The sequence below is a fragment of the Orcinus orca genome, chromosome 3 (assembly GCF_937001465.1).
Source record: "Orcinus orca chromosome 3, mOrcOrc1.1, whole genome shotgun sequence".
NCBI lineage: Eukaryota > Metazoa > Chordata > Mammalia > Artiodactyla > Delphinidae > Orcinus > Orcinus orca.
In genome coordinates this window covers 5,298,824-5,322,588 of record NC_064561.1, presented here as the reverse complement: position 1 = coordinate 5,322,588, position 23,765 = coordinate 5,298,824, and the positions used below count along the sequence as shown (strand labels likewise).

Genomic DNA, 23,765 nt, shown 5'->3' with positions numbered 1-23,765 from the left:
GAAGAGACTTTCTCAACGTCATACACCCAACACTCAAACCCAGATCCTTGGGCTCTGGTGCCTGACATCGGTAATTAAGGGTGATTAGGTGGATCAGAGGTCATTTTCTGTAAAGGGCCAGGGAGTTAATACTTTCAGCTTTGGGAACCATACAGTCTTGGATCAACTGCTCAACTCTGCTGTTAGAGCTCCAAAGCAGACACAGACAATACAACAATGAATGGGAGTAGTTGTGTGCTAATAAAACTTTATTTACAAAATCAAGCAGTGGACCGGATTCAGCCTGCGGACCCTAGTTTGCCAGCCCCTAACAGACATTGTAGCAAAACTGTCCGACTTCTTGGAACTTTGAGGGAGAGTCATCCTGTAACCAGGTGGGCAGAGCTTGGCTTCCGCAAGCCAGAGAGGACAGATGGACCTCTCTCTGTTGATCCTTCCTGGGACCACATCTCTTGATGTCCAAATATTCAGCTTTGATGATGATTTAGAACTGAAATCTGCAAACTATCATCTGTGGACCAAATCTGACCCTCGGCCTGTTTTTATATGTCCTGCAGAGCGTTGTCAAAAGAAACAAGGAAAACTGTGCACCAGCGTGAGTCCAGTGGCCAAGCCCAGCATCAGTATAGGAGGGGAGCCCTCAGGGGTGTATAAGAGAGGCATGATTCATAGGGAGCCGTTATTGCAGAGTTGATTTAATATCTTATCCCAATCCCTGTTCTAAGGAAATAATTCAAATTTGGGGTGGTGGTAAAGCTTTCTGCATAGGATTTTCACCACTAGCAAAAAGTACAGGCCACTAGATGTCTGTCCATTGGAGAATGGCTACATAGAGGATGGCATATCCACAAAACTCGTGGATGTACAGCCCTTTACAATGATGTTGGGGGTGACCGTTGTCCAGTATAATGTAGACGTTGAGATGACAGGCTCTGGATGTCAGATCTTCCAAGCTGTTATTCTTCATCTTCCACCAGCAGCCAAGAAACACCCCCCCACCCCATCCAAAGTAGCTTATGACAAAAGGGAAGCTTATTAGCTCCCATAACTGAACAGTCGAAGGAGATCAGGCACAGCTGGATCCAGAATTCCTTTGAATCTGTTGCACCTCAAGGGGTCCTTGCCGTGATCCCAGCAGCTCCTGATCGTCCTGTGATTTTAGTGGTTCCAATCTTCATATCCTCTCAGTGTCAAGCCTAGAGGGAGAGAGAGTCTGTGTCCCGGCATTTCCAGCCATGCTGAGGTCACGTGACACCCAATCGTATGACCATGACGGTGCTGTGTGCTGATTGGCTCAGGCATGAGGGTTTTAAAATAACAGCTTAATTGAGGTACCTTCACGTACCATAAAATATACCCATTTAACACGTACAATTCAATGATTTTTAATACAGTCACCGTTGTGCAACCATCACCACAATTTCAGAATATTTTCGTCACCCAGCAAAGAAAGCCCACCTCCTTAGCCATCAACCCCCAATCTTCCCTGCTCCCTCCTCCTCCAGCCCCTGGCAATCACTAATCTGCCTTCTGTCTCCATGGAGACAGGTCTCTGCTGCTGAGGCCAACTCATCCCCATTTGCCTGGAATTTCCCAGGTTTGAGCATTGAAGTCCTGCATCCCGAGATAATCTGGGTAAACTGGGACAGTTGTTACCCTACTGGCATTGGACCCAACCCTAACTTCTCGCAGCCGCCTTCACTGGCCTGCCTCTCTCGTTCCTGGAGCCCAGGTGTTGCCAGTAGGAATTCTCACCACCAATCTCCACCATAACCTCTGCCCTGCATAGCCCTGGGACCTGCATGGACCCTGATCCTAGACAGACGAGCCCTATTTGCTCTTTAGGGGAACAGGGGGATAGAGGGAAAATCAGGAGTGAGAGGTTACAATACGTTAAAAGAAAAAGAAAACTTATAAGCAAAACTGGGCGATTATCTCCATTTTCCATAATTGTCTAGCATCGCTTTGGTAAAGTAAAAAGTAATATAAAAAAACTATTTTTATACCGTTTGTGCTGTTGGGATATGATTTTGCTAGTTTTACAAAATTCTCTCCAGCATTTGGTGGGAGGTCATTTTTCCCCCTCATTTGCTAGTTTAACAGCCAAAATCACCTCTAGCTGCATTGTTTTTGATTCTGCCTCTCCTTGAACCTTGCATTAGAGTCATTTTTCCCCTCACCACTTCCCTTCCCACCTTGGGGGATCCTGGTACCAGGGACCACCCCCATCCTGGAAAGAGCATCGATTTTCAGTTTTTGTGCCCTTATATCCTTTGCTTCAGTACGTTTTTGCAGTTTTAGCTGTTTTTTTTTTTTCTCTTGTTTGCACAAACTTCTGTAATTGGCTTTGTCACTCTTCATCAGATTTGCTTCTTTTTTGTTTTGCTTTTTTGGTGTCTATGGAGAGAGCTGCCTCTAGTTCCTTCCAACATGCTCCCTTCTGCATCCCCACCCCTCGAGGTACATGGCCAGCACTGTAGGATGTATTTCCCCTTTATCCCAGATAGCAGCTACCTTTCGTTTCTATATTTGCTTATTTGTCCCTTTCCACTTGGTGACTCATTTTACTTGGAAGAACCTTTGGACTAGACTTCCCCACCCCTGCCGCCAGCCCGATCTGTTTTCTTGCTGTTATTGTCACATGATAAGCACGGGAGTTTTTATGTTTCTCTCTCTCTCTCCACTCCTTCCTGAAATTTTCCAGTCCAGTTCTCTGCATGCACTATTAGCCTGGAGCTGTTTTGGAAAGTTTTCAAAATTTGGCCCACGTTTGCAGGTTTCGTGGTCGTATTTCCCAGTAAGCCTCACGCCTTTCCTAATAAGCTCTGGGTTTCTTTCTTTTTACATGTTTATTGCTGGGGCATGTATGCTTTACTTATCTCCTCTCTTCTTGCCAGACATTTAAGTAGATCCCAACTCTTTTAATGGTGGTAAAATAAATCAAAAGGCAAGGAAGATGTTTTAAAATTTGTCCTTAAGCCCATGTAACCGGTTGGTTCTTAGGTGATTTAGGTGATCTGGGTCCCTGTTTTCCTGACCTTCTGGAGTCCTGGTGAAAATACCCCATGGTGGTTTCAAGGAGAGGTTTGGAGACAGACAGTTCTGGGTTCAAGGGCTTCCTTGCCACTTACCAGCTATGAGATCTGGGACAAATCATTTCAGCTCCCCAATCAGGGGAGGGCAAGCTATTTATGTAAAACCTGTTTTTGTGCAGCTCGTGAGCTAAGAATCACTTCCACGTCTTCAAATGGTTGAAAAGAATCCAAAGGAGAATAGCATCTCTTGACGTGTGTACATTTCTATGCAGTTCAGCTTTCAGCGTCCACCGTGTCTTGTGGGCACACAGCCACGTTCAGTTGTTCACGGATGTTATAGATTCAGGATTCAGGATCCATCTCTGCCTGCTTTTCAGCTATGATGGCCGGGTTGAGTCGGTGACAGTGACCGTCTGGCCCCCTTGAAGCCAAAAATATTTGCTCTCTGGCCCTTTGCAGCAAACGTTTGCCAGACCTCCACCCCAAGCCTCAGTTTTCCTGTTTCTAACATGAGGCTAAGCATGAGGTGGTTATAAGAATTAAATGACGTGATCTGAGCCACAGGCTTGGCTGTGGTTTAGGAAGACTGGCTGTTACCGTGTATCATTGATAACCTGTCTGTCTGTGCCTTATCCATAGAGCTAAGGTTCTGTAATTCCTCGAGTCTCAAAGTCGCTTGCCCGTTGCAGCGTTTGTGCCTAACTCCGTCCGTGTCATTTCTGAGTGGGATCCTTGTTTTCTAGGAGCTGCACCTCTGCGTCTCCCGCAGGCATTTTGCTCTGGAGCGGGGCTGCAGGCTGCGTGGTCTGCCACCCGGGAATTACAGTGTGCGAGTTCGGGCCACCTCCCTGGCGGGCAATGGCTCTTGGACGGAAGCCACCTATTTCTACGTCACAGACTATTGTAAGTCTGCACGGCCAGTTCGACTGGTAGGGTCTGTACTTGGTGCTAAACACAGCAGAACATTTCAAAGAATGGCTGGGGAAGCATGGAGGTTGTGGGTTCTGGCTCTGTCTTGACTCCTGGGTCCAACGGCTGCTGCTGTGTGACCAGGGCAAGAGGCATGCCCTCTCTGAGCCTGCACTTCCCCATCTGATCATGGATATAATACTAGGACCACCCCTGGAGGTGAAGGGACGTTTCAACGACATCACGAATGTCAAGTGGCTGGCACAGGGCATATCTGATAAACACATTAGCTCCAGTTACTTGTGTCTTCATCTTTATTTTTAGATAGGCCATGCCCTCCAAGGGAGGATGTGGGCACTCATCTGCTCGGCCTTGGGTGTGCTCTTGGCCTGCAGGCAGGAAGTGCTGCCATGGGGTGAGCTGGATACACTGTGGACAGTAGGGTGAGGACAGGTGGGGAGAGCTGAGCTGGTTAGGGAGTGCTTCCTGGCATTGGTGATATCTTGGCGGAAACTGGAAGAATGTATGAGTTGGGGCGGAAGATGTTCAGCCCGACATGTGGTAGGAACCCAGACACTTGGAAGGAAGGGAGATTCTAGACCAGGAGGAGTGGGAACTTGGGTGGTGTCAGTGTTCTGACACCAACCGGACATATAGCACTACGATTCTGATGCTTTCCACTGGAGTTAGCACAGACTCTACAAATTAAAAAGAGCATTGTTCCCACCAAGACTGCCCTCACCTCGATGCCAGATGCAAGTTTTGGGGGTTCTCCAGGCCACCTGCACTTCTGAATGGCTGGCTACAAATTTGGATGTGATCACAGCCCCATCAGATTTGATCATTTGCTAGAATGGCTCACAGAACTCAGGAAAATGCTATATGACAATGACAGCTTTATTACAAAGGATGTAATTCAGGACCGCCCAAATGAAGAGACACATAGAGTGGAGGCTAGGAGGGTCCTGGACGCGGCTCCTGTGTCTTCTCCCCATGGAATCAGGACACATCACATCACCTCCTGGTATACCGATGTGTACGCCAGCCAGGAAGCTCCTCTGAGCTCTGGTGAACTGAGTTTTTATTGGTGTTTCACTACACAGATGTGATTGGTTGAAGCACTGCCCACATGATTGAACTCCACCTCCAGCCCCTCCCCCTGTCTGGAGGCCACCCCACCCCTCTAATCACACACTTGGTTTTCTGGTGACCAGCCCCCATCCTGAACCATCTCATGTCTTAGCATAAACTCAGGTATGTTCCAAGGGGATCATCAAAAAGACACTCCTAAGACTCAGGATTTTTCAAGGATTTGGAGGGACACCATGAATAAAATTCAAAGGAAAATATCAAAGTGGGAAAAACATTTGTAACATCATCGACAAAGAGTTAATATCTTTCATACAAAATGAGTACGTATATATGTCTCCTATGAGTTAAAGATATATGTCCTCACGCAAAATAAGCAAAGGATATAAATAGCCTATTTAAAAAGAAATAGAAAAAATAGAATACGTAAGGAAGAAAAGGTCCAGCCTCACTCAAAACCACACCAAAAGAAAGAAAAGCAAGTCAAAGGGAGATAGAATTGTTAACTTATCAAATTTGCAAGGTTTTTGTTTGTTTCTGTTTTTTAAGTATGTACTTAGTGTTGTCCAAGAGTGCAGACACACGGACATTCTGTTTCATGGTAGGCAAGTCCTAAAATGTAGTCCTTTAATAGTATGTATCCAAAAAGCTTACAAAGGCTTTTACTATTTCAACCAGCAGTGCTGGCTCTAGACATTCATCCTAAGGAAATGACCAGAGATGTCCAGAAAAGATAAATGTTCAAGGAAATCCAGCATTGCTTACTAACAATAGCAAAACAGCTGGGGAATTAAATGTTCGACACATTAGATTACTTTAAAAAATTCTTTCTTAAATAACAGGGAGGCGAGCAAGGCACCTAGGGTGCAAAATTTAAAGAGGCACTCACCCTCAGGGGCTGACTCTGCCCTGGCGTGGCCAAGCGCACGAGTTCCTCTCCAATTTTGCGCTCTGGGTGCTTCCCTTCCCACACCCTAGTTCTGGTGGCCACTGGAATCTGAGGACTGTGGGATCTGGGACACAGAGACGGGGTGGGGAAGGCAGCATGGATCTCAGATTCTACAGTGAGATGTGTTGGGTTCTGAGCAACCGGTAGCCTCCAGCTTCCCCTGCCAAAAGATGGGGAAGAGAGACATTGCCGACCACGGCACGTGACCAGACGGTTTCCATTTTTCATGTCCCATTCAATCAGCAAATATTTAGGGAGGCTTTCTCCATGCCAGGAGCCACCAGAGGTGGAAGGAGGAAGTTTGCTGTCAATTCAGGGAGGTCCAGGAGGATGAGATGTCTCTGGATAGAGATGGCCACCAAAGGCACCATGGAACGGTGGTCAAGAACTTGCTCAGATGGCCCGAGTTCAAATCCCTGCTCCACTGTGGATCAGCTCTTGGACTTGGGCATGACCCTTCACCTCTCTGAGCCTCTGTTTCCCAATCTGTTAACTGGCATTGATCATAGCACCTCCCACTTTAGCTTATGGGATGATTAATTAAGATCTCCCAGGCAAAGCACTTCAAACAGTGCCTGGAGTGTTCCTAAGTGTTCAGTAAACTACTATTATTAAAGACCTGAAGGACTAGGTTCCTTCTCTGGCTTCCCAGAACTCACTTTCTTCCTTGGCTTGGAAGAATCTGAATACGTGGACGCATTTGTAATTATAGACAAGTCAGCCTTGTGTGGGAATTAAAAAGAATTAAGGCTACATAGCATGTCTTCCGTCGGTTTCGTTTTTTGGGACGCGACCCCCAGCAAACACAGGGCACTTCTGGTGAATTTTTCATCTGCCAGAGGTGCTGTTGGGATTTAAATAAGCTATTTAATTTACAGGGTCCAGTGCAGAGTGAAAATGCAGGGCTCCTTCTTTAAAAATTATTAAGACTTTCCAGACAGGGACAATAGACCATTAAACAGAGAGCAGAACCTTCTGAGTGTGTGGACCTGCCTGATGGCTTGGGTTGTGTGCCCGTGAAGGTGGCCTTCGATGGTGAAGGGAGAAAAGCTGGTGATGGGCAGTGGTCTGGGGTCACCGCAGGAGAGGTTCAGGGACTAGAGAAGGGGGACAAGTGTGTGTGGCCCGTTGGACATGTAGATGTGTTTTCCGGTGTGACCTCTGATGTGAACACATTTTGATGTGAAACCTATATTTTCTTATTCTATTTCAGTAGACATGCCATCAAATATTGCAAAAATTATCATCGGGCCCCTCATCTTTGTCTTTCTCTTCAGTGTCGTGATCGGGAGTATTTATCTATTCCTGAGAAAGAGGTGAGCACAGAGGTGTTCTGGTAAATGGTTAACAACCAGCTCTCTCGGGGAAAAGTATGCCTACATGTAGATAGAGTTATATCTAAATTTCCTGTAGGGACTTCCCTGGTACTAGTGGCTAAGACTCCATGCTCCCAATGCAGGGGGCCCCGGTTCGATCCCTGGTCGGGGAACTAGATCCCACATGCATGCCGCAACTAAGAGTTCACATGCCACAACTAAGGAGCCTGCCTGCCTCAACTAAGACCCAGTGCAACAAAATAAATAAATATTTTTTAAATAAATAAATTTACTGTAAATCTTACTGATCTAAAGGATGCATAGCATGCAATTTACAGATAATTATCATAATACAATATACAGTACTCGCTATCATAAATTCCCTACAGCCAGTTGATCCTCACCAAATGTTTTTGTCAATTTTTTCTCCCCTGAACCTTTGTATCTATAACCAACCTATGAGTGCAATGAAGAACGGCTGTAGTTCCAAGATGAATCTTGACTGATATTTTGTTTACATTTAAGAGCAAGATAAAAATGAAATAAGGCATATATGTTCATCGACAATAGGAATGACTTTTGCAGAATCAGATAATAATTTTTAAATACTGAAAGCATATTTCCTCAATTTTTGTGCCATTGGCAATGTCATGGCTACAGAGATGACACACATTTAAGCTTAATCCGCATTACTGACATTTTTGCCATCGCTTTCTCAAGCCTGGATGTGCAACAGAACAATAAATCGGTCTTGGTACGTAGCATTTACCTATTTACACCCGCTGTGAATATTCCCACCGTGGCCAATTTCAAGCTACAGACATGACGTCACTGAACGCAGAGTTGGGAAGAGATATGCAGTCAATCACAGATATGTAGTATTTCTGCCATATGGAGGCAATCATATAAATAAATAAGGTAATACAGAAGGGCTGAAGAGTGTCCAGTCCGTCCAAGTAAGAGGTAGCATGATAATTGGTTTTGAATATTCATTACCTTTGCTTTGAACAGAATGTATTTAGCTGTAAGCCCGTGTAATTTAATTTTAAATGGTGGTTGTATTTAACAACTGGCTTGCAAATTTCCCGAAAATTCAACAGTTGTTTCTTATGAGCTGGAATGAGATGGTTCCGGAGCAGCAGTGGATGAGCAGTTTTTAGATGTTATATTGACGACCATAAACTGTAGCTTATGAGTGAGCGGTTCCGTGGTGATGCACTTAAGTGGCCATCTGATGGGCTTCTGCTAAAAAGATAAGGGTCCCCCATCCTCACCCCAAACTGTATCCAGGATTACGTGCATGCCGCTAATAAGGGTGGCTGTTTGCACTGGGGAGGCTGTAACCTCCCGCTGATGACCCACAGAGTTCTGTGAGGATATCAAGATGGAACGTCTCCATTTTTCTCATCCAGGCAGCCGGATGGGCCACTGGGACCACTGTATGCTTCTTCAAACCCCGAGTACCTCAGTGCCAGCGATGGTGAGTATGATCCCCTCCCTTGTGGGTGACCAGAATCCCGCTGTTCAGTTTCCTTTGCCATCACTGTCAAGCGACAGTCAAGGGTTGATACCCTGGGGGGCTGAGAAGAGTCCTTTCGTTCAGTTGAGTCTGCGGACCTGCCCCTTGCTGCAGAAACCCTGTGACCGGGAGCAGTCGGACACCTGCTGTCTGGCGCCTGTGGGAATGGGCTGATCTAGCTGGTCTGGGACCCATGCGTGGGCTTGGCTAAGAGGCCATGACCTTGGTGCCCCAGCTGTGGGGGTACAGAGCTTGGATCCTGTGCCAGAGAGAGTGCCGAGGGTCAGAGCCAGAAAGTGGTGACCAAACTGGCCATCCAGGCTCGGAGGTGGGAATCAGAAGCCAAGGTGAGAGACTGGGGATCAGGGATGGGGCAGACAAGAAGCAGGGACAAGATGGGGAAGGTGGGAGGCTGGGTGTGTACCAGGGACACATCTGCTATTGCTGTCAGCTGACCATGGGTGTGATGCTGACACTGATATGGCAGGATCAGTGGCCATATTCCCCTGGATTGTCCCAAAAGGCAGTGAGTGACCCCTGAAGAAAAGGCGTGGCTCTTCCTTCAGATGTGAACGCAGCTGTTGCACTACAAGTTTCTAAAATGCTTCGTGCAGCAAATCCAGAAAGCGACTTTCAAGGCACGAACACCGTTGCCTGACAGGATGCTGCCTTGGGGTACAGGGATGGTGTTTCTAAGGGTACCCGGGATTTGTTTTAAATAAGTCTGGTGAGACGTGCAGACCTGCAAGTGACTATCATGAGGAAGAAGTTTAGACTCACAGAGTCCGGAGAAACAGGAGGCAGGGCCACATGGGGAAGCACCAGGGTCGGCCAAGAGGCAGAGGGAGTGATGGAAAAACGTCGGCAAGAGGCTTTATTGTCTTTTCCATGGGAAAGGAGAGGTCAGGCAGGGTGAGACATAGGATGAGCTAGTTTGAACTGTTTCAGCAGGGTCTGGGGCATAGGGGCTGTCCTTGGTTGTCTGCAAACTGGCCCTGGTGTGATCAGGGCGGGGGGATAGTGGCCCAGAGTGTGAGAGCCTGATCACGGAGGGGATTGGGGTGTGGGCTGTGGATTGGTTGGTCTGCATATGAAAAGCGGACTCACAGGCACATCATTTACTGTCGGTAGGAATTGGCCACCCCTGGGGTGGGCAGTCCTGGCAGGTTCAGCAAGACCTCAAAGCATCAGAATAGAGAAGCTAGACAAGGAGTTTATTCCGAGTGGGAATATACACAGAGCCCAGGAGCAGGTGCGGGTGAATGTTAACCCAGAGCCTCCTCTGCCTGCTTGAGAATGGCACTGTTAACCGTATCAGAGATGGGGAAGCTGAACCTCAGGACCACCTCTCCACCCTACTGTCCTGTTTCCTTCCGGGGATGAAGCAATGGCTGAGAGCACAGGGGTACTAAGTGAAAGCTAGAAATTGGGGCTCATGGGTCTTTAAGGCCAGGAAGTTCTGGGCCAAGGGATACACACAGGGAAAGGTCCAAGCTCAGAACCCTGAGCGGCCCCCCAGTGAGCATCTGTGAGTTCATTTGGGTGCAGAGCGCTTGTCTGATCCAATGTCCTTGAAAGAGCCATTGGTGACCGTATCGTGTTGCTCAGACTGCTGTGATCAGACTGGGTGGCTTAGTGACAGTTTGATTTCTTCACAGTCCTGGAGGCTGGAAGTCTGAGATCAAGGGGTCAGCAGGGTTGGTTTCTCCTGAGGCCTCTCTCCTTTGCTTGTAGACAGCCATCTTCTCCCTGTGTCCTCACATGGTCTTCCCTCTGTGTGTGTCTGTGTCCTGATCTCCTCTTCAAGGACACCAGTCAGACTGGATTAGGGCCACCCTAATGACCTCATTTTACCTTGATCACCTCTGTAAAGACTCCATCTCCAAATACAGTCACATTCTGAGAGACCAGGGTTAGGATGTCAACATATAAATTTGCTAAGGACACAATTCAGCCCATAACAGGTGCAGAGGAGGGCAGACAACATCTTGGCTTTTCTTATGAGGACTATGTGTATTTGTCTGCAGATTATTTGCTGCGTAACAAACCACCCCAAACTTAGTGGCTTAAAACAAACACCATTTGGTGGGTTCGCCACCTGGGTTCTTCTGTTCTCACTTATGTGGCTGCATCCCATCTGCAGATCCACTGGCACTGGGTGGTCTTGGGTGAGCTCACTCACCTGTCAGATAGGGTCATCCCCCATCCCCTTGGTACTTTGCAGAAATAACAGGCTCAGTTGGGAATTAGCATCCTTTGGTAACAGGGCTCTGAAATCAGACAGAAAGGATGGGGATGCAGGCTCAGCTCAGCATTTATTGGCCAGAACCCTGGACTCCTTCCCCAGTCTCTGCCTGTCCTGTTCCTGGCTCTGTGCCCACTGCCCGGCACAGGGTCTGGACCACAGGAGTCAGTGAACGTTTGGGAGGGGGAGCTCAGGTGGGAGATGGCCAGGGACCCCTGAGGGATCCTCCAAGGGTGCTGTGTAGATAAGTGAGGTGTAGTGTTTCCCTGCTCTGTGTACGTGCCGGATGAGTGGGAGGTGCCTCGAGAGAAGATCACGCTCCTGCGAGAACTGGGGCAGGGCTCCTTCGGCATGGTGTACGAGGGCAACGCCAGGGACATTGTCAAGGGTGAGGCGGAGACCCGAGTGGCGGTGAAGACGGTGAACGAGTCTGCCAGCCTGCGAGAGCGGATCGAATTTCTCAACGAGGCCTCAGTCATGAAGGGCTTCACCTGCCACCACGTGGTGAGTCCCGAGTTGGCTCCAGGAGCAGAAAAAGTCTTCCTGTAATACCTGTCCTTCCTCCTATTGCATAGAGCAGTGAGGATGCTGGGTGTGGACCTCCTGCCCAGCCCCGACTCTGCTGAACGTCCAAATAAAGGTGGCCCTTCCCTTCTCATTTCTCAAATCCCATCCTCTCCCACCTCACTCAGAGCAATACCCTTTTCACTGTACCATTTCTTCCAGAATCTTCCATCTCTTCCCTCTTCCTGGCTCCTTTGTAACCTTTAAACACAGTGGTCCACCCCTTCCCTGCTCCCCCAAGTCAGCACAGACTCTCCCTGCCTTTCTGTTCCCGCCATGGCCCCTTAATTTCTCCTTGAGCCTGTGTCCTTTCATCCTTGCCCCACACATATTCAAGGAGCACCTGCTCTGTACTGAGCTCCATTCTCCTCTCTGGGATGCAGCAGATGTCTGTCCTCCTGGAGCTCTCAATCCCGCGGGCGGAGACAGAGTCTAAACCCAGTAGATTAATGATGTTGTCCACAAGGAGATGACGCTATGGCAACAGGGAGAGGAGGGCAGAGTTGGGGGACTGGGAATGCAGCAGTGGCAAAGGTACGTTTGAGCAAAGACTTCAGAGTGTAGGGACCGAGCTGTGTGGACAGCTCAGCTGAGGACAGTCAGCTCAGGCGAGGGTACAGAGGGTCAGGCAGTGGGAACAGCTATGCAAAGGCCTGGAAGTGGGCCTTTGTGTTCAGAGATACGAGGGTTTGCCTTGACATGTTGCTGTGTGGGGGCAGGTCTGTCTGCTTCCCCCCTCCCACCAGACTGTGAGTTCTGAATTCTCCCACTCCCCAACCCAACAAGACATTGACCTTGGTGTTTCAGCCAGGCAGACCAGGGCTTTCCACAGTCCAGTCAGGAGCAGGGTGCTGTGTGTGATGTAGGTACCAGACAGGGAGACCCGGGTGAGTGGGCATCTTCCCGCAGACCCTCATCCAAGAACTGCCCCCCGCCCCCTCCCCCATGCTTGTTCCACAGGTCCGCCTCCTGGGGGTGGTATCCAAAGGCCAGCCGACGCTCGTGGTGATGGAGCTGATGGCTCATGGGGACTTGAAGAGCTACCTCCGTTCCCTGCGGCCTGAGGCCGAGGTGAGCTGCCTCCAGGTACCCGGTGGGGTGCCCGCTCCCGGCCTCCGGCACTGGTGTCGCTGAACACAACCCCATGTTTCGACCTTAGAATAACCCCGGCCGCCCTCCCCCTACCCTGCAAGAGATGATTCAGATGGCTGCGGAGATCGCCGACGGGATGGCGTACCTGAACGCCAAGAAGTTTGTACACCGGGACCTCGCAGCTCGAAACTGCATGGTTGCCCACGATTTTACCGTCAAAATTGGAGGTGCGTCTGGCTTTCTGCTTTGAAATGGATGGGCCAGGCCTTCTGATTTCAGGAGGAGTTGTCTATAGCAAGTGCTTCCGTCTTTTCTAATATTGGGAAGGGGCAGGGTTTGGATGGGGACCTAGTCCTCGTGCTGTAGTTTAATTGCATTTGTTCATTAATTCACTCATTCACTTCTTTAAGTAGTGTTTGTGCCGGCCGCTGCAGGAGGTGTTACAGGGGCGAGGTTGAATGAGTCGCCGTGATTCTTCTGCTCTTGTGTAGCTTGTGGTTACTATTTGCACATTGCAATTTGTATCTGCACCACCCAGCGCAGCAGCCACTGGCCACTGCGTTTAATGTAAATTCAGTAAAATAACATAAAATTTAGTAAAATAAAATAAAATAAGTTCAGTAAACTGATTTCAACTAATTTAAATTCAGTAAAATAAAATATATTCAGTAAAATAAAATAAATTCAGTAAAATAAAATAATTAAAATGTAGTAAACTAATTTAAATGAGTTTAAATTCAGTAAAATAAAATGAAATTAAGTAAAAATAAATAAAATGATTTAAAGTCAGTAAACTAATTTAGATTCATTTGAATTCAGTAAAATAATTTAAATTAATTTTTTAACATCTTTATTGGAGCATAATTGCTTTATAATGGTGTGTTAGTTTCTGCTGTATAACAATGTGAATCAGCTATACATATACATATATCCCCATATCTCCTCCCTCTCGAGTCTCCCTCCCACCCTCCCTATCCCACCCCTCTAGGTGGTCACAAAGCACCGAGCGATCTCCCTGTGCTATGCGGCTGCTTCCCACTAGCTATCTATTTTGTTTGGTAGTGTATATATGTCCATGCCACTTTCTCACTTCGTCCCAGCTTACCCTTCCCCCTCCCCATGTCCTCAAGTCCATTCTTTACGTCTGCATCTTTGTTCCTTTCCTGCCCCTAGGTTCTTCAGAACAATTTTTTTTTTAGATTCCATACATAGTAACATAAAATGAAATTAAGTAAAATAAATAAATAAATTCAGTAAAGTAAAATAAAATGACTAAAATTCAGTGAACTAATTTACATTAATTTAAATTCAGTAAAATAAAATAAAATAAATTCAGTAAAATAAAATAAAATATTAAGTCCATCAGTCGAACTGGGAACCTTGAACAATATTAGACAGTGCGGTATAGACCACGTTCATCATCACAGAAAGTTCTGCTGGGCAGAGCTGTTCTAGATGAACAGTAAAATAGTTGACATGTAAATAAGATGATGGAGACTGGGAAGAGAGCGCTGAAGGAAGTAGAGAGTTCAGTTCCATGATGGGGAGGAAAGGCCTCTCTCTCCATAAGGAGGCGACGTTTTCACCAAGACTTGCAGGGTTAGAAGCTGACCTGAGAGATGGCGTCTCACGGGGAGCTACAGCATGTGCAGAGGCTGTGAGGTTGGAAGGATGGCTGATGTGGTGTGAATAAGGTGAACGTAGAGGGGAGCAGAGCAGTGTGAGATGTGAGGTTGAGGAGAGAAGCAGGAACCAGGCTGGGAAGGTCCTTGTTGGTCATGGTGGGTCATCTCGATGTTATTCTACGTAGCCAGTGTGAAGCAGGAATTGACACGATTCTATTTATGTAGCTTCTCTTGGGCAGTGGGCTGTCAGGGTCAGGATGGAGGGAGGGTCCTGCAGGTGAGAGATGGTGGCGGGCCTGGGGACATCCAGGGCTGTGGAGAGGAACAGACTAGAGAGGGATGTGGAGGTCGAGGGGGCAGGACTCGCCACTGTCTTTTCTGTGGGGTGTGAGGAAAGGGGGTGGCCAAGGGAAGACCCAGCACTGGGTTTCTGGCTGGGCAGCTGGGTGGGTGGTGGGACCAGATCCAGTGGCAAATAGTAGGTTGGTTGCAGAGCATGAAAAGTTCAGTTTGGGATGCCTGAGAGGTGTGGGTTGGAAGGAAGCATTGCTGAGGGTGAGATTCCCAAGCTCCAGGTCAGAACGTCACTTCTTTGCTACTTGGTGGTTCTTTTTCTTTCCCTTTAAATGGTGGCCCATCCTCTCCCTCCACATCCTCATGAGTACACTCAGAATCCATTCTCACTGGATTTGGCTGTGACCCAGGTGAGCACACACCTGAGGCAGGTGAGCTCACACCTGGGGCAGGTGCCTTCATCTGAGGGCTCTACCAGGGGTGGGGCAGGAAAGATGGCAGACAGCTGGCCACACTGAAGGCTAAGAGCATGTGAACTACTGTTTGTTGTCAGACTTTGGAATGACCAGAGACATCTACGAAACGGATTACTACCGGAAAGGGGGAAAGGGTCTGCTCCCCGTGCGGTGGATGGCACCTGAATCGCTGAAGGACGGGGTCTTTACCACTTCTTCGGACATGTGGTGAGTCATGTGTGGGTTGGTGGACAGAACACTGCACTTGGATTCCAGGTTGCTCTGCTAGTATGACCAGTGTGAGAGGGGTCACTTGAAAACTGCCTTCCTCAGGGCTTCTCCGTCTAGAAAAAGAAGGGATGGCATGTCTGGGCACCCTAGCACAGCCACTGTGACGTTCCAAGGGACACTAATCTTATAGGCATTTCTGAGCTGCAGCATGAATTGTTTAGTGAACTGGCCAACCAGGTTCTAGTAAACCAAGAAGGGGTGTGTGTGTGTGCGTTGCGTGTATTTTAACGGCTTCTTTGTTACTATCCCCGACTGTCATTGGCAGGTCCTTTGGCGTGGTCCTTTGGGAAATTACCAGCTTGGCGGAACAGCCTTACCAAGGCCTATCAAACGAGCAGGTGTTAAAATTTGTCATGGATGGAGGGTTTCTGGATCAACCCGACAACTGTCCTGAGAGAGTGTAAGTGTAGAAACGGGGTACAGTGTGTGAGGTGCTCATTCAAACGTCTAATGCCCTTTGCCGGGATACTCACGTTTGTGTATCGTATGTCTACATGTCTTTGTGTTTGCAGATTTTTTCTTTGCATGCACATTTGTGTTTGCGTATTGTGTCTACATACATGCTTGTGTTTGTGTATTATATCTTTAGATGTATGCTCTATTGCGTTTCATATTTTTGGAAGGTTGTATAGGAAATTGCACAGCAGTTGTTACTTTGGGAAGGAAACTGGGGAGCTGGAGTGGAGGCTTAGGTTTAACTATCTATTCTTTATACACTGAACACTTTTGTCAGGAAAATAATACAATGGTATATGTCAATTATATCTCATTAAAAGTGGAAAAAAGAAATCGCTGAGCATAAGCACTAAAAAAAAAAAAACTGTCAGGGGTATGTATGACATATTCCTCTCCCAATATTTGTCTTAAATTTTTGTTGTAGAAACAACTGTACAACACAAACACCAAATGCACATCATTAAACACTTACCAAATTATCCAGTGTCATAATAGCCCAAAAAATGTAAAGTAAAATAAAGAAAGTACTATCTTCCTAAACTAGCAATAGAAGGAAGGAAGAAAGGAAGGAAGGGAAGGAGGGAGGGAGGGAGGGAGGAAAGAAGGGAGAGTTTTAATATTCAATTCTGTCAATGGTATGGTTAGACAATCTTTCTTATCACCCTGTTGTCATAGCTACTCACAGCAATGTTATTTAAATCTCAAAAAAGAAAATGATCAAAACACCCACCAATATGAGAATTGCCACGTAAATTGATAAAATAATAGGAAACAGAAATTGACATCTCAGATGATGCTTATGATATATTTTATAACTCAATGGATTAGCTTATGTTAAAATAAGTGTAATAAATGTGTGTAAATTACATTTCCAAATGTATCCAGATAGAAAAGACAAGAGGTTATATCTGAAGGAGGGTTGTGTGCAAGCTGTATTTTCTCCGTATTTGGGGGTGTTTTCTAACTTTCTACAATAAGCATTTACTACATATAAATTCCCTTGTCAGTGTTTCTTAAGAAAAAACTTTGCCCTCCTGAAAAAAAATCCATGGAGGGAGGCCATTTTGATGCCTCATCCTCAAAAGAATAAGATAGCTGTTTAGAAAACGTAGTTTGAAGAAACATCATATGCAAAAAAAAAAAAAAAATATGGAGCAGAGTTACTTAGAAACTCTGAGTAAAATATTTTTAAACATCTCCTCATGAAGGGCCTTTCCTTGCCAAGCCAATGAGCAGCTAGGTGTAGTTCCAGGACCAGGGAAATTACATGTAGACCCTAGGGTGGGGGCCTGCAAACTTTTTCTCTAAAGGGCCGTAGTGTAAATATATTCAGCTTTGTGGGCTGGGTGGCTCTCTGCCTTGTAGCTGGAAGCAGCCGTGGATGATGCATAATTGGATGGGTGTGGCTGCGTGCCAATAAAACTTTATTTACAAAAACACTCGGGGCCATATTTGGTCCAGGGCTGAAGTTTGCCAACCCCTGCCCTAGAAGAAGTTACAGTGGAGAAAGGACGAGGTAAAATGGAAATCCCAAGCCCGCTGGGCCTGTCCTAGGTAAAGTCATAGTCTCCACCCGCCCGCCACCCCGCACCCTCCAGAGAGCGGGGGCTGGGCCTGCAGGACAGCCACTCAGAACGAGCCCCCTAGGGTCAGTCCACCCAGCTGCCCTCATCAGGTGCAGGGATGTACATATAGAGGGAGGAACCGACAGAAAATAGACCCACAGACATAGAAAACAAACTTACAGTTACCAAAGGGGAACGGGGGAGGAGGGATAAATTAGGAGGTTGGGATTAACAGACACACACTACCATATATAAAATAGATAAACAACAAGGACCTACTGTATAGCACAGGGAACTATACTCAATATTTTGTAATAATCTATAAGGGAAAATAATCTTAAAAAGAATATATATATTCTTTTATATATAAAAGAATATATATATGTGTGTGTGTGTATATATATACATATATATATATATAACGGAATCACTTTGCTGTACACCTGAAACTAACACATCATTGTAAATCAACCATACTTCAATATTTTAAAAAACGATGGGGACTTCCCTGGCGGTCCAGTGGTTAGGACTCCACGCTTCCACTGCAGGCGGCATGGGTTCGATTCCCTGTCGGGGAACAAAGATCCCGCAAGCCGGGTGGCGCGGCCAAAAACATAAAAATAAATAAATAATACAAATTAAAAAGTTAAAAGAAAAAAAAACGGTGAACCATGGTCTTCAGCCTGTAGCAACATCAGGAGAGGCCCTTCTGGATCTGGTTTGGGGAGGAGACAGCCCCCTTGACGCTCTTTATAAAACCACCTTTCAGCGCCCCTAGAATCGCTGTTTCTGCTTGACTGTCGCCTTTCCGGTGTCGGCACTTGTCCCCGTGGGTGTGGGCCACCGGCGAGGGGTGGGGAGGGGGCCGATTGGCGGGGCGGCGCGCGCCTCACCCTCCACGTGCCCTCTGTCCTGCAGCACCGACCTGATGCGCATGTGTTGGCAGTTCAACCCCAAGATGCGGCCGACCTTCCTGGAAATTGTCGACCTGCTCAAGGACGAGCTGCACCCCAGTTTTCCCGAAGTTTCCTTCTTCCACAGCGAGGAGAACAAGGTGCCCGAGAGCGAGGAGCTGGAGATGGAATTTGAGGACATGGAGAGTGTCCCCCTGGACCGGTCCTCACATGTGCAGAGGGAGGAGGCCGGGGGCCGGGATGGAGGGTCCGCACTGGGGCTAAAGAGAAACTATCAGGAACACATCCCCTACACCCACATGAACGGGGGCAAGAAAAACGGACGCATTCTGACTCTGCCCCGGTCTAATCCTTCCTAACGGCCCCTGCTCTGGGGAATGGTTCCTGTCTTCGCTTTCCTCTGGTTTGAAGGCCTTCAGAAAACTCAGGATTTTCACACAACTCAGCCACAGTGTCAAATGGAGCTCAGAGATCATGACTATCCATTTCTGTTCCTCTTCTGACTTCAAACACATTGGTTTGATTGCCAATTTGACTGGTCATCTGAGAACTTAACTGTGAACCTAGATGGGAAAGGGGTTTCCACGGCTGCTGTCCTTTTGGACCACCGAGGTTTCAAGCCCGGGTGTTACTTTTTTTTTTTTTTTTCCTAGCAGATTGAAAGAAAGCACCTGTTTTTACAAAGTTTTTTTTTTTTTTTTTTTGCTGGTGTCTGAGCTACGGTGTAAAACATAAATCTTGTTTGTGGAACAAAAGTTAGAAAGAAAGAAAAAAACAAAAATCAAAATCCTGTCCTAGTAGAATTCCAGACTTTGCAGAGTGGGCTTCAGGAAAGTTTTTTTCATCCAGAAGGTTGTTTTTTTTTTCCTTCACAGAATCAGTTCCTCAAATTGACCAATAGCTGCTGCTTTTGTATTTTGGATATAGTTTTGCAGTCCTGGGGTGTGGCTCACGTGTGTACTCGTGCGTGCGTGTGTGTGTGTGTGTGCAAATCATGCGTGCTGAGTGGCCGCTTTGGGGATCAGCCCAGGAAGGTTCTGCCCTTCTGGAGTGTGTGAGCCCCTGATCTGCTCCCTCCACCTCCCTTCCTTCTAATCTACTGGGACACTGTGCCCCCAAGAGTCTCCTTCAGTCCCGAGTCTAGCCTCAGGAGTCTTCTCTCCCTTAACTTTGGTGAAAAATGTTTCCCGGGAGCCATGGGAGTTGTTTGGAGTGATAATGGATCTTTTCAAGACCAAACAAAGCCAGGACATTAAAAAAAAAAAAAAAAAAAAAGAAGAACTGAGATGATGAAGAGTTTGGAGAATATATTTGTAACATATTTAATTTAAAAAAAAAATCTCCAGCATCAGCCTCATAAGTTATTGACCATTTCCCGGGGGGCGGGTAGGGCATGGGGGTTTGTCTGCCTGTGTGTGGGGAGGGGGACCCAGGCACCAATGGCCTCTCTCCTTGGTCTTCAAGGCATCCATTTTTCTGGGACTAAAGCCACGTTAGCTGCTAACCCTTCTGGACGTCGTGATCAGGCCACGCTGAGCATGTGGGTGATGGTGTATGATGGATAGTTTGGTTTCTGGTAAGCTGAGCCCTGCCTTTGAACACACTTGTGGCCCTTGGATCTTCTGGTTCCCTGTACGTACCTCTGGAGCTTCCTCAGCTGTGTGCGCACGTCCTACAAGGATTGTGCAAACACAGCACAATCACATCCCAAAGTGGGACAGCACAGGTGGACTTTGAGAACACTAGCCATATGAAGACGTGCCTGTTGGTCCCCTCCGCCCTCAGGGCATCCGTCTGTCCTCAGAGCTGACTTCCCAGAAGCTGCTTTGCGCCCAGTGACCTCAGCTGGGCCAGGTGTGGGGCCTGAGCTGAATTCTCAGGTACTTCACGATCTTGCAGTCCCTAAGAGAGTACAGTCCGGAGGAGAAACCGCTAAGGACCTTCACACTACCAAGAACTTGCGAAGGAGCGTGATGCCACAGTTGCTTCCCTTTGGGGAAAGAACTACAGCTGCTCAAATAAAGAACACGGTGAACTCATCACTTTGGTTCATCCAAATCATCACCCATGGGTTATCCCTTGAGTGCATTTTCTCACAAGTTTTTGATTGCTTCCTTCTTCTCTTCTCCTCTTAAGAGTTGTGGGCTTAAGAACAGGATAGAGATGCCATGGTGACCTCCGAACCTTCTCAATTCTTGATGAAGAACACAGGTAGACACACATCCTAGTTGCCTCTGGCTATCTTATTTATATGATTTGAGAAATGACAGCATGTCAAAATATTTCTGGGGAGCCTCAGTGATTGGGTACAAGGAGCACAGAAATTATTTTCGCCAAATTTATTTTGTACATAAAAGAGGGTCTGTATGTAAATTAAAAAGACAAAACACGTAGATCTAGGTATTTTGTTCTTTTCGTAGTAAATTTGTAGTGGCCGTATACTACACTAGCAGCAATTTTCACATTTTTCTAATTCAGAAAGGTTTTCTTATATTAGGGGAAAATTATTTATTTTAATATATAAAAATCACTGTAAAAAATCACTTTCATAAGAAATGGAGTGCATGTAAATTTTTTTTTCAAAGAAAAATAAACAGGTGAATGTGGGGTAATGATTTTTTTTTTTTCCCAGCACAATCTACCTCAGTGTATTGTTAGGATGTGATTCAATAATGGACATCTTTGAGACTTCAGAATTCTTCCTGGATCCGATCTGAATCAGGGAAAATTTGTATCAGCTGATTCTGAATGCCAGGGACCAGTAAGAATTTTGAGGGAGGGAGTTGGGCTGAAGTATGGCTTTCATGTGAGCATAGATCCTTTTTCTGGCTGATAATATGCTCCTCTGAATTTAATCTTCCTTTTTTTTTTTTTTTTGATCCTCCATCCATTGATACCGTGGCCCTTGAAATGAACCAAGTTTCAGGCCATCACGATGTATCTGATGTATGGGGGCATCCAGTCCTGAGTTACCCTTCTTTGGTGAGGGAAGTTCCCCTGTTGGGGCAAAGACAGGCTTTGGTACAGAGCCAGCATCCCCATTGTCCCATGGCATCCCCCTGGTGTGAGCACCTAGGTGCCCTGGGCTCTCCATGGTTTATTTCCACTCCTTTCAGATTGAGATGCTTTTTTGGGGGGTTGGGGGTGGAAAAAATCACTGTCATGGGCACCTCACACACAAACACCCAATGCAGAGTCTCTTTTTATTTTCTGAGTGGAAAGGGAGCATGTTGAGAAATCTCAACCCCAAACCCACCAAGATGCTGAACACATCTTTTAGCAACAAAACCTTGGACCCCCTGTATTTTGGTTCAGTTGACCTCAAGCTGATACTGTTTGACCTTGGGGCACTTTGATAACCCGTGTGTAAGTCTGGGCAGGGCCAGCAGGAGTGATGTCATACTCACCAAACCTCGCTGCCCTTCCCATACCTATAGGCACCACCCCTGCAGAGTCTCCTTTCTTCCACTTTCCCTGGAGAGGTGCTGTAGAGTGCTGGGCCCGCCCTTTGTAAACTGGAGTTCCCTAACTTCATTTAGCTGTCTCTGCTGCTGCAGTGAAAGAGGAAGCAGGCTTGGGTCACAGCCTCCTTTTGCATCAGATAATGTTGACTCTGTCACAACAGAACTTTAGTCCTAGAGATGGATGTCCTGGAGGATTGTAGCGATGGGTTACAAAAAAAGCAACAAAGCCAGCTTTGGATGACACTTTTTGTTGTTTGTTTTGAAAGGTGTCTCAGTATTTTAAAACCCCTTTTTATTTATGTGGCAAAACCCACATAGTTGTTTCTCTCTGGACCAGTGATGTCAAACACGTCTGGAAATGTTTGTATTCTGGGAGCTGTTCTGGGTGATTTTCTGTCCTTTTAAGCTAGTAAGAAGCAAGAAATGCTGCTGGTTCTCTGGATAGACGTTGAGCACAACTGAGAGAAAATGTGGGAATTGGTGCAAAGATCTGCACCGACAACGCCGAGACCATTGGAGACTGCCTCTAACTGATGGACAGATCTTCCACTCTCTCCAACCAGAGTGGATGGTCTGCCATGAAATGTGCTTGTTGGGTTGGGAGGTGTTTATTTGTAGCCGTCATAACATTGGTCAGTGGGCAGGAACCCATGCTCGCCATCTGGGTACATGATAGGATGTGCTGTAGTCCCCCAAATGACAATCTTTTTCTACTTTGTGGTGGGTGGAAGTTTGAGGTTCGGATGCCACTTGGCACCGTAGGCGATTCAGAAATGATGGTTTTGTTGGGAGTGGGGAACATGGACATGCTGATTGTATATAAATGATACCTGTAGAATGGTGTCCCTTCAGAAAATCTTCTGGAATGTTCTTCAGAATATTGATTTATACCAGAGTTGAGGTTGGAGAGAAAGAACAGATGGGCATTTGTTCTTTCAAAGACATGAGAGAATGCAATGGACATTCAGAGGCTGCGCCTGGAAGTGAATGTTTCCTTAGGGGTCTCCCAGAAACAGAGGGAAACAATGACTTTTTGAGCTCACTGTCAACTTCTCATACCAGTCAAGGTCCAGAACCAGCCTCCAGCCACGTTTTAATCTGGATGTGGGCCCTAAAAATCCTTGTTCAAACTCAGACCAGGGATCTGGGGCTCTTGGTCCCATTTGAGAAGAAAGGAACTGTCTCCCCCAACCCACACACATTCAGGAATGGCTTATTTACTCTCTACCTTGTGGGCCTGGGGGTCCCAGGCCCTGCGTGTGAGCGGCAGACACCTCCCATCCAACGTCAGCCACGCAGGATCAAATGTGCCTTGGCATATGCAGAAACCAACTCGGAGACGCAAAACCCACCAGGAGATCAATTCTTACTTTTTCAATGTTTTCCTACAAGAGCCAAGTGGCACCATGTACAGAATTTGCCTTTTTTTTTGTTTTGTTTCTTGGAATATCAAAATTGCTCTGCATGTAAACTATGGGATAATTACCTGTTTATATGAAAATTCAGAATAAATTATCTGAGAATACTCTTGTTTCTGTGTGGTGTCCAAGCGAGGACCTATGAACTGGGTGGGGTTGTGACTAGGGGGTGGGTGAAGGGAAATCTCCCGGGATGTTGTGGGTATCTGTTTTGAGAGGGAACAAACCTCCGGGTTCTTCATAACAGTGAAGCAGGAGGTTAAATATTGTTAGCAGCAGGGCTGATGATCCACTGACACATACCTGTAGAGCTGAACCAATGCTTTAAATATGGAACTATTTCTATACTATTTGGTAAGGTACTGCTACCTCAAGGACCCCAGACCTCCCCAGGATCCAAATACTAAGCAGTTCACTACAAGAATACAAGGGGACCCCCAAGACACTGCTCCATTGCACCATGCTGGAGACTTAGATGCTAAGGTGTTGTAAATGTCATCCTGGGAACATGGACCTGCCCCCCAGGGTGAGTGGTCAGTGCAGTGTTTGCTACTGTCCCGTTGCC

The 23,765-nt window shown here is 46.8% G+C and overlaps 1 protein-coding gene across 4 annotated transcripts in view; it reads left to right on the top strand.

Moving 5' to 3' along the window:
- Positions 1-23,307, top strand: part of INSR (insulin receptor) — a 129,468-nt gene extending 106,161 nt beyond the window's left edge. For 2 of the 4 annotated variants that reach the window (XM_033400932.2, XM_033400931.2), the window contains 9 exons: positions 3,779-3,938; positions 7,199-7,298; positions 8,711-8,778; positions 11,322-11,566; positions 12,587-12,697; positions 12,786-12,945; positions 15,191-15,320; positions 15,649-15,783; positions 18,323-23,307. In XM_033400932.2, coding sequence (XP_033256823.1) covers positions 3,779-3,938; positions 7,199-7,298; positions 8,711-8,778; positions 11,322-11,566; positions 12,587-12,697; positions 12,786-12,945; positions 15,191-15,320; positions 15,649-15,783; positions 18,323-18,677 — 1,464 coding nt within the window. In that variant the 3' untranslated portion in view covers positions 18,678-23,307. Of the gene's footprint in view, positions 1-3,778; positions 3,939-7,195; positions 7,299-8,710; positions 8,779-11,321; positions 11,567-12,586; positions 12,698-12,785; positions 12,946-15,190; positions 15,321-15,648; positions 15,784-18,322 lie in introns of all 4 variants that reach the window. The other 2 variants (XM_004277284.3, XM_004277285.2) reach the window with 1 other exon arrangement.
- The last annotated feature ends 458 nt before the right edge of the window (positions 23,308-23,765 follow it).